The sequence below is a fragment of the Ursus maritimus genome, unplaced genomic scaffold (genome assembly GCF_017311325.1).
Source record: "Ursus maritimus isolate PB19 unplaced genomic scaffold, ASM1731132v1 scaffold_11, whole genome shotgun sequence".
NCBI lineage: Eukaryota > Metazoa > Chordata > Mammalia > Carnivora > Ursidae > Ursus > Ursus maritimus.
This window is the reverse complement of record NW_024423453.1, coordinates 48850539-48863550: the sequence shown is the minus strand read 5'-3', so window position 1 is coordinate 48863550 and position 13012 is coordinate 48850539. Positions and strand designations below refer to the sequence as shown.

At 35.2% G+C, this 13012-nt stretch overlaps 1 protein-coding gene across 3 annotated transcripts in view; it reads left to right on the top strand.

The window, feature by feature from the left end:
• Positions 1–13012, top strand: part of FSTL5 (follistatin like 5) — a 687740-nt gene that overhangs the window by 513511 nt on the left and 161217 nt on the right. For all 3 annotated transcript variants that reach the window (XM_040626411.1, XM_040626410.1, XM_008685591.2), the window contains exon 7: positions 6809–6929. In XM_040626411.1, coding sequence (XP_040482345.1) covers positions 6809–6929 — 121 coding nt within the window. The remainder of the gene's footprint in view (positions 1–6808; positions 6930–13012) is intronic.

Here is a 13012-nt window from a genome sequence, read left to right as displayed (position 1 = left end):
AATAAGACATAGCAGTAAGATACTTTAAATGAATATTCTCAAGGTTATATTCTCTGGTAATTTTCATATCATTAGGCAAACAAATCTTGATTATAATAGACAGGGAAGACTCATGCTTTCTAGGTAGCTATGTAGAACAGCATATGGAAAAGTTGTTTATTTCAGATTTTATGGAGACTTAAAAAAAGTATTTTTTGAAAATATACTTTACAAGACCTATTTACAGTTTGGCATACATGAATATAAAAATAATTACAAATAGCAAATATGCTTAGGGTTTTTACAATTACTTCCCATTATTCTTGTCCCGTGAAAGGATTCTTTTCTGTTCTGATTTGGTCTCCAGACTTGTTCTGCTTGCAGTGGATCTTTCTTGTATGTGCTTGCCTCCTTGCCTGCTTGTCAACCTTATGCACACTGGATATCTTAGGTTATCAGTCATGACTTTTGGGTCATAATCTTTCCCAAAATACTTTGTAACTCTAAACATTATTAGTTGAGTTCTATAGAAGTTTGGCTTTTCCACATTTTATCCTGCTGCATGTCAACTGTCTGCTTCAGTGTTAACCAGAATCACTGCTTCAGGCTTTATAGCTGGCATTTCCATTCTCTAGCCAAAGTGCGCTGCCCTAAGAGTGAGCAGGGTTTTTAATGGTGGCCTGTGCTGATGCAGGGAGTTTTATCATGCATGTGTATCACACAGTGACTCTCCTTTTGGGGTTCAGGTTCTAAATCCTCTCCTATTGTGCAGGTCATGAGGCTTTCCCTGTAGCTTTACGCTCCCCCTGGCAGCTGTAGAAATGTGGTATGATTAATCTTATATGATGTTGAAGAATTTTATCTTATTTGACAGTTATTAAAGAAATATTCTTCAGCTAAATGATACAGTATGTTTCTTCCTACTTTTCTGTCACTCCTTCTCTTCACCCTCTCCCTTTTTTTTTTTTTTAAGATTTTTTAATTTATTTATTCGACAGAGATAGAGACAGCCAGCGAGAGAGGGAGCACAGCAGGGGAGTGGGAGAGGAAGAAGCAGGCTCATAGTAGAGGAGCCTGATGTGGGGCTCGATCCCAGAATGCCAGTATCATGCCCTGAGCTGAAGGCAGACGCTTAACCGCTATGCCACCCAGGCGCCCTTTCTCCTCCTTCCTGTCCCCCTCCTCTTTATTCTCATTCTTATTCTTCTCTCCTCCTCTCACACCCTCTTTCTGCCTTGTTCCTTCTGTCTCTTTCTCTCTTGACTGAGAATGCATTTTCCTTATTTTTGGGCCCAGGTTCAATAGCTTCATAGTAATTTTCTTGATTGCAATCAATCTGTATGAGTATCAGTTAGAGCGGAAGCTATTTTTAAAAGAAATGCACATGGTCTGAATATAGGTAAAGTCAGAAACATACAAGGTATATTTTTGAGCGCTACTATGTGAATATTGGTAAGTCACTAGGTACTATGATATTTTAAAGATATAAGGATAACAATTTTTTTTCTGTTTTTCTTTTATTTTATTTATCTATTTTTATTATGTTTAGTTAGCTAGCATATAGTACATCATTCGTTTTTGATGTAGTGTTCAACGACTCATTAGTTGTGTATAACACCTAGTGCTCATTAGTACAATTACAAATGGGGAAGGGGGTTTCCTGACCAAATTCTGCTGATACAATTAGTTATAGTTTAGGAAAAAAGTAAAGATGAATGCTCACTTCTGTAAAAGATAAAAAGGAAATGTTAAAAGATAAAAATGTAATTTTATGAACATAAGGAAATGAGAAAGAAATGGGATAGGCTGGTGATGGGTAGTAAGGAGGGCACGTATTGCATGGTGCACTGGGTGTTATACGCAGCTAATGAATCATTGAACTTTATATCGGAAACCGGGGATGTACTGTATGGTGACTAAGATAATATAATAAAAAATCATTAAAAAAAAAGAAATGTTGGGAAATATTTATATTAAATCAGCATGAAAAAAGCCTGTCTAATCATAAAGTTGATATAAGGAATGAAACAATCTTCAAACCAAATTATTCTACACAATAGATGAAGAATGCATTAAAAATTTGGGGAACGAACATGAAAGATAGCAAACTTCAAAGTTAAAAGTTGGAAGAAACAATAAACAAGCATTTTTTAAAAAATTATTTATTTATTTTAGAGAGAGAAGGAGCACACAAGCAGGAGGAGGGTCAGAGGGAAAGGGAGAAAAAGAATCTCAAGCAGATTCCCTGCTGACTATATAGGGTTTGATCTCAAGTCCCTGAGATCATGACCTGAGCCAAAATAAGAACTGGCCTCTTAACTGACTGAGCCAACCAGCTGCTCCACCCAATAATTCTTAAAGAGTAAATCCTAAAAGTTACCACATATATAAAAAACCTTTTAGTAGTATTTGTAGTAAAAGATGTTGAAAATTTGCCAATTACATCTTGAGAAGAGTGAGTGCAACAGCACTGTTACAGTCATCCTCATTTTCTGCTGCTGAGAAGGGGAAGAGACATGCTGTTGACTTATTTTAAATGCTTTTGACTTAAGCCCCAGATCTATCAGCTTTCCTTCTTCCTTTTCCATATGTGCTTTCACTATATTTCTAGCCTCTTTTCTTCAGACTTCCTTTGTTTTGGGCATTTTATCTTGACTTTCTTCTTTGTTTCTCTTTTCCTGTCCTTATTCCTATTTGAATCTGTGATTGACAAGGAAGGCAGCATAGTGTAGGGGTTTAAAGCACAGCCTCTGGAGTAAGGCTACTAGGTTTCAAATCCTAGTTCTACTAATTAGGGGCCAAGAGAAACTAAGGAGATTACTTAGCATCTTAGTATCTGCTGCTGTAACGTGAGAGGAATTTAGTAGATTCTCTAGTACTAAGATTCATAGGTTTGTTATATGGATCAAATATGTCAATATTTATGAATTACTCAGAGCAGTATCTGACATATAATACTACTATTTAAATAAAGATTAAAATGCATTGTTTTTTTATATTTTGCATGGATAACCTGTGGTTCATTTTCTTTCTTTTAATGCTTACAATATTTGTAATGCAGAAGTGTTTATTCTTTACATAAGCATATTTGGTCATTCTTTTTTGATTTCTAAATTTTTACACTAAATAAAGATTCTATTGGCCAAAGTGATATGGTTTTATTTTAATATGTAAATGTTATTATTCCATATATAACTTATTTTCAGTAAGAGCTTTATTGAAATATAATATTCATAAAATAACCCCTTAAAATGTCTAGTTAAGCTGTTCTTAATATTTTCTGAAAATTCTGCAGCCATAATAGCTATCAAAGTTTAGAATATTTTCATCACTCCAAAAAGGACTCCATTCTGAACATTTGGCCATTCTGAACATTTCATATAAATAAACTCATACGATTTGTGGCTTTTTGAGTTTGGTTTCTTTGATTTAACATAATGTTTTCAAGATTCATTCATTCTGTAGTGTATATCAGTACTTTATTCCTTTGTATTGCCAAATAATATTCTATTATACATAGATATACCACTTTGTGTTTATCCATTCATCAATTGATAGGTATTTGAGGTGTTTTCACTTTTTGGTTAATATGAGTAATGCTACTATGAATATTCATGTACAGTTTTTGTACAGATTTTTTTTTTATTCTTTTGGGTATATGCCTAGAAATCAAATTTGTTAGACATATGAGACTCTGTTTAAGGAAGTTTAACTCTTAAGTCTGTTTAAGTTTTTGAGGAACTGCCACAACTGTTATTCCAAGTAGGTATTCCATTTAATATTCTCATCAGCAATGTTTGAAGGTTCCAGTTTTCCCACATCCTCTTCAACAATTGTTACTGTCTTTTTTATTTTAGCCATCCTAGTAGGTGTGAAGGGGTATTTCATAGTGGTTTTCATTTGCCTTTCCCTAATGACTAATGATGCTGATTATCCTTATATGTGCCTATTGCCCATATGTAATTCTTTTTTGATAGGTATCTATTCAAATTCTTTGCTCATTGTTTTATTTATTTTTTTTTTAAATGATTTTTTATTATATTATGTTAGTCACCATACAGTACATCCCCGGTTTCCGATGTAAGGCTCGATGATTCATTAGTTGTGTATAACACCCAGTGCACCATGCAATACGTGCCCTCCTTACTACCCATCACCGGTCTATCCCATTCCCCCACCCTCCTCCCCTCTGAAGTCCTCAGTTTGTTTCTCATAGTCCATAGTCTCTCATGTTTCATTCCCCCTTCTGATTACCCCCCCTTTCTTTATCCCTTTCTTCCCCTACCGATCATCCTAGTTCTTATGTTCCATAGATGAGAGAAATCATATGATAGTTGTCTTTCTCTGCTTGACTTATTTCACTTAGCATTATCTCCTCCAGTGCTGTCCATGTTGTAGCAAATGTTGAGAACTCGTTCTTTCTGATAGCTGAGTAATATTCCATTGTATATATGGACCACAACTTCTTATTGGATTGTTTCTTCTTTTATGGTTCAACTGTAATAGTTATATATATATATATATATATATATATTTATATGTAATAGTTTTATGTGTGTGTCTGTACATATACATATACATATATACATATACATATATTCTGGATACAAGCCCTTATAAGGTAAATAATTTGCAAATATTTTCTCCCATTCTGTTGAAGAGCTTTTCACCTTCTTGATAGTATCCTTTGGGAAACACACGTTTTTAATTTTGATAAAGTATAATTTATCTATTTTTCTTTAGTTTCCTATATTTAATCACTGAAATCTTGGTCAGTTTAGTGATGAGCTAATGATTGAACAGATATTTAATTAAATGTGTTGAGTCAATAAGTCTTCTAGACTTGGCCAAGGTGCTCTATTTCTGTTCTGTGTTATGCATTCAGTGCTCCCCTAGGCAGTTACAAGTCTGTCTTAGCCTTCACTTTCTGTCTGTGCAGGGCCTCAAAGCCAATCAGAGATGAGAGATTAGGGAGTCTCTTCTTAATTCTAAAATGTAAAAAAAAAAATTTATATATATATATAATATATATATATATGACACCTCTTTTGGGCATGCACACAGTCTTGCAGTCTTGCACATTTTTATGGCCTTCTAGATTCCCAGAAATATGCAGATTTTTTCATATGCCCCTATTGACATCCCAGTTCCATTTTTCCTTTTAAGTTTTTGTTTGTTGGTTTGGTTTGGTTTGGTGCACCTATCGTTATCTCTAATCAGTATCTCCATCATAAGAATTGTAATGTTAAACAATAGCTGTTGTATCTTTTCAATAAAGGCCTTAGGGATAGGACTGTTCACACAGACTGAGCTCAAAGACTTACTCAAATAAAAAAAAGTCACAAAAATGGAAGTTTTCAGGGGGCTGCTAGATAGGTCAAATGGTGACAGTTCTTCAGGGATGGGACCTTGGAGGAGCTCCAAGCTTTTTCTTCCCCTCCAGTGTGTGCTAGGATGATGGTTTTCTCAGCACGCAAAATTACAAAGCTGATGGTTCAAGGCGTCCATGCAGCTGTGGAGAGAGGGATGCCACAAATCTCTTTGTTCTTACCGAGATCCAACTATTTTTTGGAGTAAATGCTCTGTAGATTGGTGCAAGCCTTTTTTTTTTTTTAATCTCTTTCCAGAGTTCTGAGAAGTTGATTTTGACAATTACTGCAGTGTATTCATTGCCTTTATGGAAGAGAAGATTTTCTAGTCTTTGCTGTTCCAGAGGTGCTTCTTGGTTTGATTTTAACAAACAGTATGAGATTTTTTCTTTTTTCCAAAATTGTCATAAATTTGTCTCCATAGATTTGAAATAGTATGGTTATTTTGTTTTAATATATTGATTGTTTCTGGGGTTTAAAAAATCATATTCTATCAATATAGTTATAAAATTTATCACTGACACCATACTGCTTTCATTTTTTTCCCCCATGGATAAACATATTATTAAAGGATATAAAAATTAATGGACAATTATTAGTGTAGAGAATATAATTAAGAGCTATTTATTTTAGCTACAAATAAGAAAAAAGTCGTTTTACAGCTATATTAATTAAAAAGGTATAGCTGTACCCTCTTATCCTCACGAGTTATATTCCAAGACCCCCAGGGGATGCTTGAAACTGTGTATAGTGTCAAACCCTATATATATTCTATGTTTTTTCCTATATGTACATACCTATGATAGAGTTTAATTTATAAATCAGGCTTAGTAAGAGATTAAGAGCAATAATAATAAAATAGAAAAATTATAACAATATACTGTAATAAAAGCTATGTGAATGTGGTCTCTCTCGAGATATCTTATTGTATTGTACTCATGCTACTTCTTGTAATGATGTGAGATGATAAAATACCTCCATGATGAGATGAAGCAAGGTGAATGATGCAGACATTGTGATTTAGCACGAAGCTACTACTGACCTCCTGATGACACATCAGAAGGACAATCATCTGCTTCCAGACTGCGGTTGACTATGGCTAAGTGAAATTGTGGAAAACAGAACCACGGATAGGGGGAGACTGTTGTAATCTAAATTAGAAAAAAAATATGTGGAATTGAGTTACTTTATATATAAACTCATATAATTCAAATAAATACTAAAAAGCTGTATGTATGAGTGAAATTACACTTTTTGAATAAAACATGTCTTGAGAAAATGGTAATTATAGGTCTTCCGACTCTATAAGACTAACAATGATCATTTTGATAATTTAAAAACAGTATTTTAGCCTATTTACTTTCCTCCTGAATATACTTTTTAAAAAAGTGAGTTGTTATAATACATTTTAAATACAAAGATCTCATTTTATTTCATTTTATTTTATTTTATTTCTATAGGACTTTGGAGATGATGGGTCCTTGTATATTACTAAGGTTACCACAACTCACATGGGCAATTACACCTGCTATGCAGATGGCTATGAACAAGTCTTTCAGACACACATCTTCCAAGTAAACGGTAAGAAATATGGTGTTGTTATCATTGCTTTATGCTTCTCTATAAATTCAAAGAATATCACAGTTGATTAGGAAGGCAAGGCTTCATTTTTTTTTAATTTGACAAGACCTCGGTTTTTGTTTGTTTTGTTTTGTTTTAAGACTTATTGTCAGTGTAAAACCTTTTTCAATTTAAAAAGCAGGTGGTTTAGTGAATAAATGCTATAAATTTTACCACTTTTCTCATCGTGAAATAGTACAAAGTAACTAACTCATTCTAATTGGAAAATTAAAGCATAAGAAATTTAAATTACTTTTTGAAATTTAAATATCAACAATTAGGCAACTATATAAATTTTAGAAACTGAAAAAATTAAGCATCTTGAAATTTTAATCAGATTATCTGGTTGATCTTATTACTGATATAAAAAACTGCTATTTATGTACAGCAAATGTTATACTCTCAACGGTTAATTTAATGGCTGTGAACATTGGGCATGTAGGCTGATATTCTTTTTTTTAAGATTTTAATTAATTTATTTATTTGAGAGAGAGAGAGAGAGCATGTGGTTGGGGGTGGGGGGACGGGCAGAGGGAGTGGGAGAAGTTGACTCCCGGCTGAGCAGGGAGCTGGGCTCCGGCTTATTCCCAGGACCTGGAGATCATGACCTAAGCTAAAAACAGACGCTTAACCGACTGAGCCACCCATGGGCTCCTGATATTATTCTTATAATCAGAGGGTTTTTTTCTTTTTCTGATTTAATTCAAATTTTGGCTATTTAGTTCAATTGATTGTATAGGATTGTATGTAAGATACATTAATTCACACTGATTCACTTCCATATTGATATATATATTACTTTACTTCATGATTTACTGAAAGAAAACAGAAGCTTAGTTGGCATGCCATAGAAACAGCAAGATGGCTAGTGTGGTTTGTATGAATTAAGAGGAAAGTGACAGATAAGAGCTTGGTGAGGTAGCCCGGGGTCAGATCACATGGATCCCTAGGGACCTAATTAAATATTGGATTCCCATTCTGAGTGTAATGTGGGAAGCCATCAAAGTATTTAATGTATGAAGTGGCATATTCTAATTTGTTTTAAGATGACTGGAATCACTGAGATCTGTTAAAAAATATTTTAATAGTCTAGGAAAGAGATAATGGTGGCTTAAAATATAGTGTTAATGATGAAGAGATAAAGAGTGGTTAAATTTAGAATATTTATTGAAAGTAGATCTGATGATATTACTGAGGAATGGCCTGTAAATATAGGAGAGAATTTTTAAAAAATAAACCCAAGTAATTTGAAGCATTTAGATATATCCTTGTGACATTAACTGGATATAGAAGCAGCATATTTGGAGACTGAGTGAGACTAATATATATATTTGGACAAGTTAACTTCAATACAATTTCTGGATGGAAATCAAGTATGCAATTCAGTATGTAAGTCTGGAGATCAGAGGAGAGTGACAGCCTAAAGATGTATATTTAGATAATATCAATGTGCAAAAACTGTATTTAAAGCCATAAGTTGGAGCTTGATGAGGTCACCTTAGGGATGAGTATAAATATTCATACTAAGAATTGAGCCTTGGAGCTGAGGTCAACAAGTGGAGAAAACAAGACTTAGAATGAGCACCTTGTGATGGAAAGTGTGTCCTGAGAAATCAATTAAAAAATGTTAAAAAAAAAAAAAAGGTTGAGAAGATTGGAGAGTTTATGGTTTGACTGTTACGGGCACTCAACAGAAGTAGATCTAGGCCTTGGTTTCTAATGCAAACCCAGTTGTAACTAAACATGGGTCAAGGCTTGGAAGAGAACTTTCAAGGACGCTGGTGAAGAGAGCAGACAAGGTACAAAGGAGGTGATGCATGGTATTCCCAGTGGTCTCAGATGTTTGGAGTAGGACTTTGGATACAGCAGTTGTACCTGGGGATACGCAATCTTGAGAGGACAGAACAAATCTGTGTGGGGGGATATTCTCTACCTAGATGAAGCATCCTGGGGAAATAGTTGTTGTTGCAAATCTGGTTCTTCCCTCTTTGTTGTGATTGTTTACAGACTAATGGCCTCTTTGACAAGACTGATGCTCTGAGCTCTTTGTTTGTTTCCTGAGAGATTCTCCAGTTTTGTTTTGGTTAACAATTAGTTCTGTCTTTTATATTCACTCCCAGTTCTAGTTCGTCAGTCTAAGGACCGGCTGGTTGAGCTCTTATAGTTTGTAGAGCAGTGAATGGTTCATGTTCTAGCAGTATCAGAATCACATGACAAAATTATCAAAAATGTAGAACTCTGGACTCCACCAGGACTTTCTGGAAATTGATTTGAAATCTGCATTTTGGCAAGCTTCCTAGGTAATTGTGATGCTTGGTAAAGCATGAGAACCATTCCAAATCACTGTTGTTTCGGAGTTTCTGCTCCCCATTCATGTCTTAAGCAGGCTTATTACATAACTTACTCATTTGCATGCTCCAGCTGGGAAGCCCAGTAAGAAGGCTTTGAGCCAAACTGCAGGCTTTCTTGTTGCAAGATGTGCCCTGAACAGCACTGGAGAAATGCAGCTTCCCTATTTCATCCCCTCCTTGTGAATGAACGGCTTCCTCTGTGATCTCAAGGTTTTTCTGAAGATGGAATGTGGGAATAAAGGAACCATGAGGCCTTAGCAACAGAGCCAAGACCATCATTCTCAACATTATGAATTAATTTAGAGGACTTCAATACTAGCATTGACTACCAGTGAGATCTAATGCTTTCTCCCTTCTAGAAACAAAGATCCCAGAGCTTGGGAGTAAAACCCTTCTCTTTCTATTACCTTCTACTGTGTTTAATCTGCTTCAAAATCCTTCGTATAAATGTTTTTATGAAGGCATGGGGTTTGCAAAAAGGGAAAATAATAATATTATTGCTGAACATTGGTTGAGACTGAACAGAGAGGGAACTGCAGTAGCTGCTAGAGAGTGATGTGGAGTTAAAGGGGGGATTTTATAAACATTGCAGATACGATACTCTTTTATGCTGATATGAATAATCCAGTAAAGAGGAAATGCAGATCATTTAAGAGAAAAAAGGGAAAATTGCAGTAGTCAAGTTTTTTAAAAGTTGATGTAATTAGTACACACATGGAGGGATTGGTCTTTGGAAGATGAATAGTTAATCTGTTGAAACAGGGAGCAAGACAGACTGGGAACAGATGCTCAGGGTGGGAGCATGAGGAAATAATCCTCTTTGCATTGCTTGGATTTCTTCAGTGCAGTCAGGAATACCAACTATTGAAAGTGCGGAGTTTGTAAGTGCTTGTTTGAGCAGAAGAGATATAAAATAATTATTTTGCAGAGCAAGAGAGTGATGGAAATAGCAGCCGGTAGTTGGTATGTCAGGCAGATCTTTGGGTGTTCTTGAGGTGATATATATTAGTATGTTTTCCTTCAGTTGTGGGTGGCTGTGCATTTGCAATCATAGAAAGAAGAGATTTGGGTTTAATCAGCATTTTATTTTGTCAGGTGAGTAAGTGGGAGAGAGACAGGCATGAGGAAAATAAACAAGTTTACAAGAAAATGATTATAATGATGGACCACAGAAAAAGTGGTAAGGTAAGGTAAGGGGTAGGTAAGGAAAGCAGTGAGACCATGAGAAATGTGAAATGAAGTAAAATATTGACTGGTGTTTCCAAGTTGATCAAGTACCGCGAGAACGGGATACTAAAGAGAGCGAAATGCAGTACCTTCACTCAAAGCATTTTCTTAAGGCATCTGGCACTTTCTCTTTATCAGAAACACTTTTAATTAGGTCAAGTTTGTGCAAAGGAATGTATGAACCACTAAGGTTTGATAGGTGTTCGGGGAGGCAGCTGTTCTAAATCTAACTTGCCAGTTCTAGTCTTAGCTGAAAAGGAGAAATGAAGTGAAGAATAACATTAATTCATCAACATCAACCATAGTAGATCAAAATCTTGTTCTACTGCATTTTGATCAAGGAGGGAAGATAATAAGTGCATTTCAAGGATCATCTTTAATATTTAAACCTATTTGAAGAAAACAGAAGGCTCAGTAGAAAATATATTATGTGTATATCAGTAACAGATTACCTTTGGGCGTAATAACAGAGACCCCAAATAACAGGGGCTTCAGGAAGCTACAGCTGTGGTTTTATTATGCATAAAAGAAGCCCAGATGAGGTGTTTCAGAAGGCAACTCCATCATGTCACCATTATCCTTTGCTTCCCCTACTGTGGTTAGAACACAGTTTCCATTCTCCATGTCATCCCATGTTTTCCAAATGGCAGTGGAAATTCTAATCATCATAGTCATATTTCAACAAGGAAAAAGGAAGAAAGAGGAAGGAAAAATAACACCTGTCACCTGAGAGAGCACTTTTAAAATAACTTTAATGGAAGTACCAATAACTTCCATGACCCTCTCTAAATGCAGAGATTAAAGTATATTTCTTTGGTCTTGTTTTGCCAGCCACAACAATTAAGGGTTCAATTATTTACAAGGAGGAATAAATATCGGGGAATTAAGTGGCCATCTTTGTCACAAAGAAGTCTGGCGTATCAAAACATTTTGCAAAACAGTAGGAGAGCAATGACACTTTATAAAATTACTTAGAAGTGGTAGGATTAGCTGTAAAGCAGCACTAAACAAGTGATTTCTCCTTTTTTTTTTTTTGGTGTTTTCCTTTCCTTTGGTTTTATGGTGTTTTATATTTGGTATAATAACTTTAAATGTATATTTTGTGTATAAATAAGTAGGATAAACTTGAGATCACTCAGAATATTGTTACAGGCCAATAACAAAAAAAATAGTTGGGAATGAACTGTGACAATGGAAAAATACATGAAAATGCAAGAAAATGCAAATCAGATTAGCCAAATGGCACATTTATAGACCAAATAAATCTCTAAACTGGTTTGACTCATTTTCTACTCTTCATCCACTTTTCCGAAAAGGTTAAAAAGGCCTTTAGAAAATTAAGTTTTCATAGAAAACTTAACATATTTATCTGAACAATTTTTCAATTAGTAATAAAAATAAAATAGATCATCGATTACCATAAAAAGCTCTGAAAATACCACAAGTTATTGGAATTTGTGAAAGTGTTTTTGAAGTGCAAAGACTATTTAAATATCCCAGGGTGCAAGCCAAATAAGTCTATCAATAGCCCTGTTTCTTTTCAAACAATGCAAAATTAGATTATTGAAATATGAGAGTGCTTCTGTGTCCTTGTCAGAAGAAACATTATGTATAAATCAAAGGAGCTTGACTCTGCCAGTGGAATTCATTTCATGCTTTTCCTTTTCTTTTTACATAAAGCAAATCGTCTTTAGATCTTCAGCTTATGATACAGAATGTTTGAAATTTTAAAAGTCATTCAGTGTTTACACTACCCTCTGGGCAGAAAGCTTGTCCCTATTCACAATAGACCCAGAATGTATGTTGTAATTTCTCTCTCGTTCATATTGTTTAAGACCTCACACATAATATCAAGTGGATTTTTTTTTTTCCTGCTCATGTCAGAAAAGTCTGCACAAAATTGCTGGTTTTATAAGATGTCCATATAGAACACCCCCATTTTTCTCCTTCAAAGTTTGAAAACATCTAAAAGAAGACACTAGAGCCAGAGGTACAGGTATGCCAGCATCACCTTCTTTACTGACAAAGCTGTTTAGAGAACATGGCTTAAGCCTGGGCAACAATGGCTTGGTTTGTCTTGCATCATAGACTTGAACTTCCTTCTCCAGTCACAGGCAGCCTTCCCAGCCTAAGTGCAGACGGGAATAAAACCTTGCTGCAAGCAGTAAGATCCAGAGAGCAGGTGGTGAGAGGCCTACCTCCCCCTTCTCACTCCTCCTCCCTCAATTAGGAGGGAAAAGATGAGAGAAAGAAAAGCCTTGAAGGTTACTCTGGCTCAGAGATTCTCTGTGGTTCCTGGGCAAGCAGCATCAGTAACCTGTTTTGAAGGCAAATTCTCAGGGTGCACCCACAGCTACTGACTCAGAAGCTCTGTGCATGAGGTAGAGTGATCTGTGTTTTAACAAACTCTCCTCGTGATTCTGATCAAGTTTCAGGATCACTGCTTTAGAAATGTCATTCCCTAGA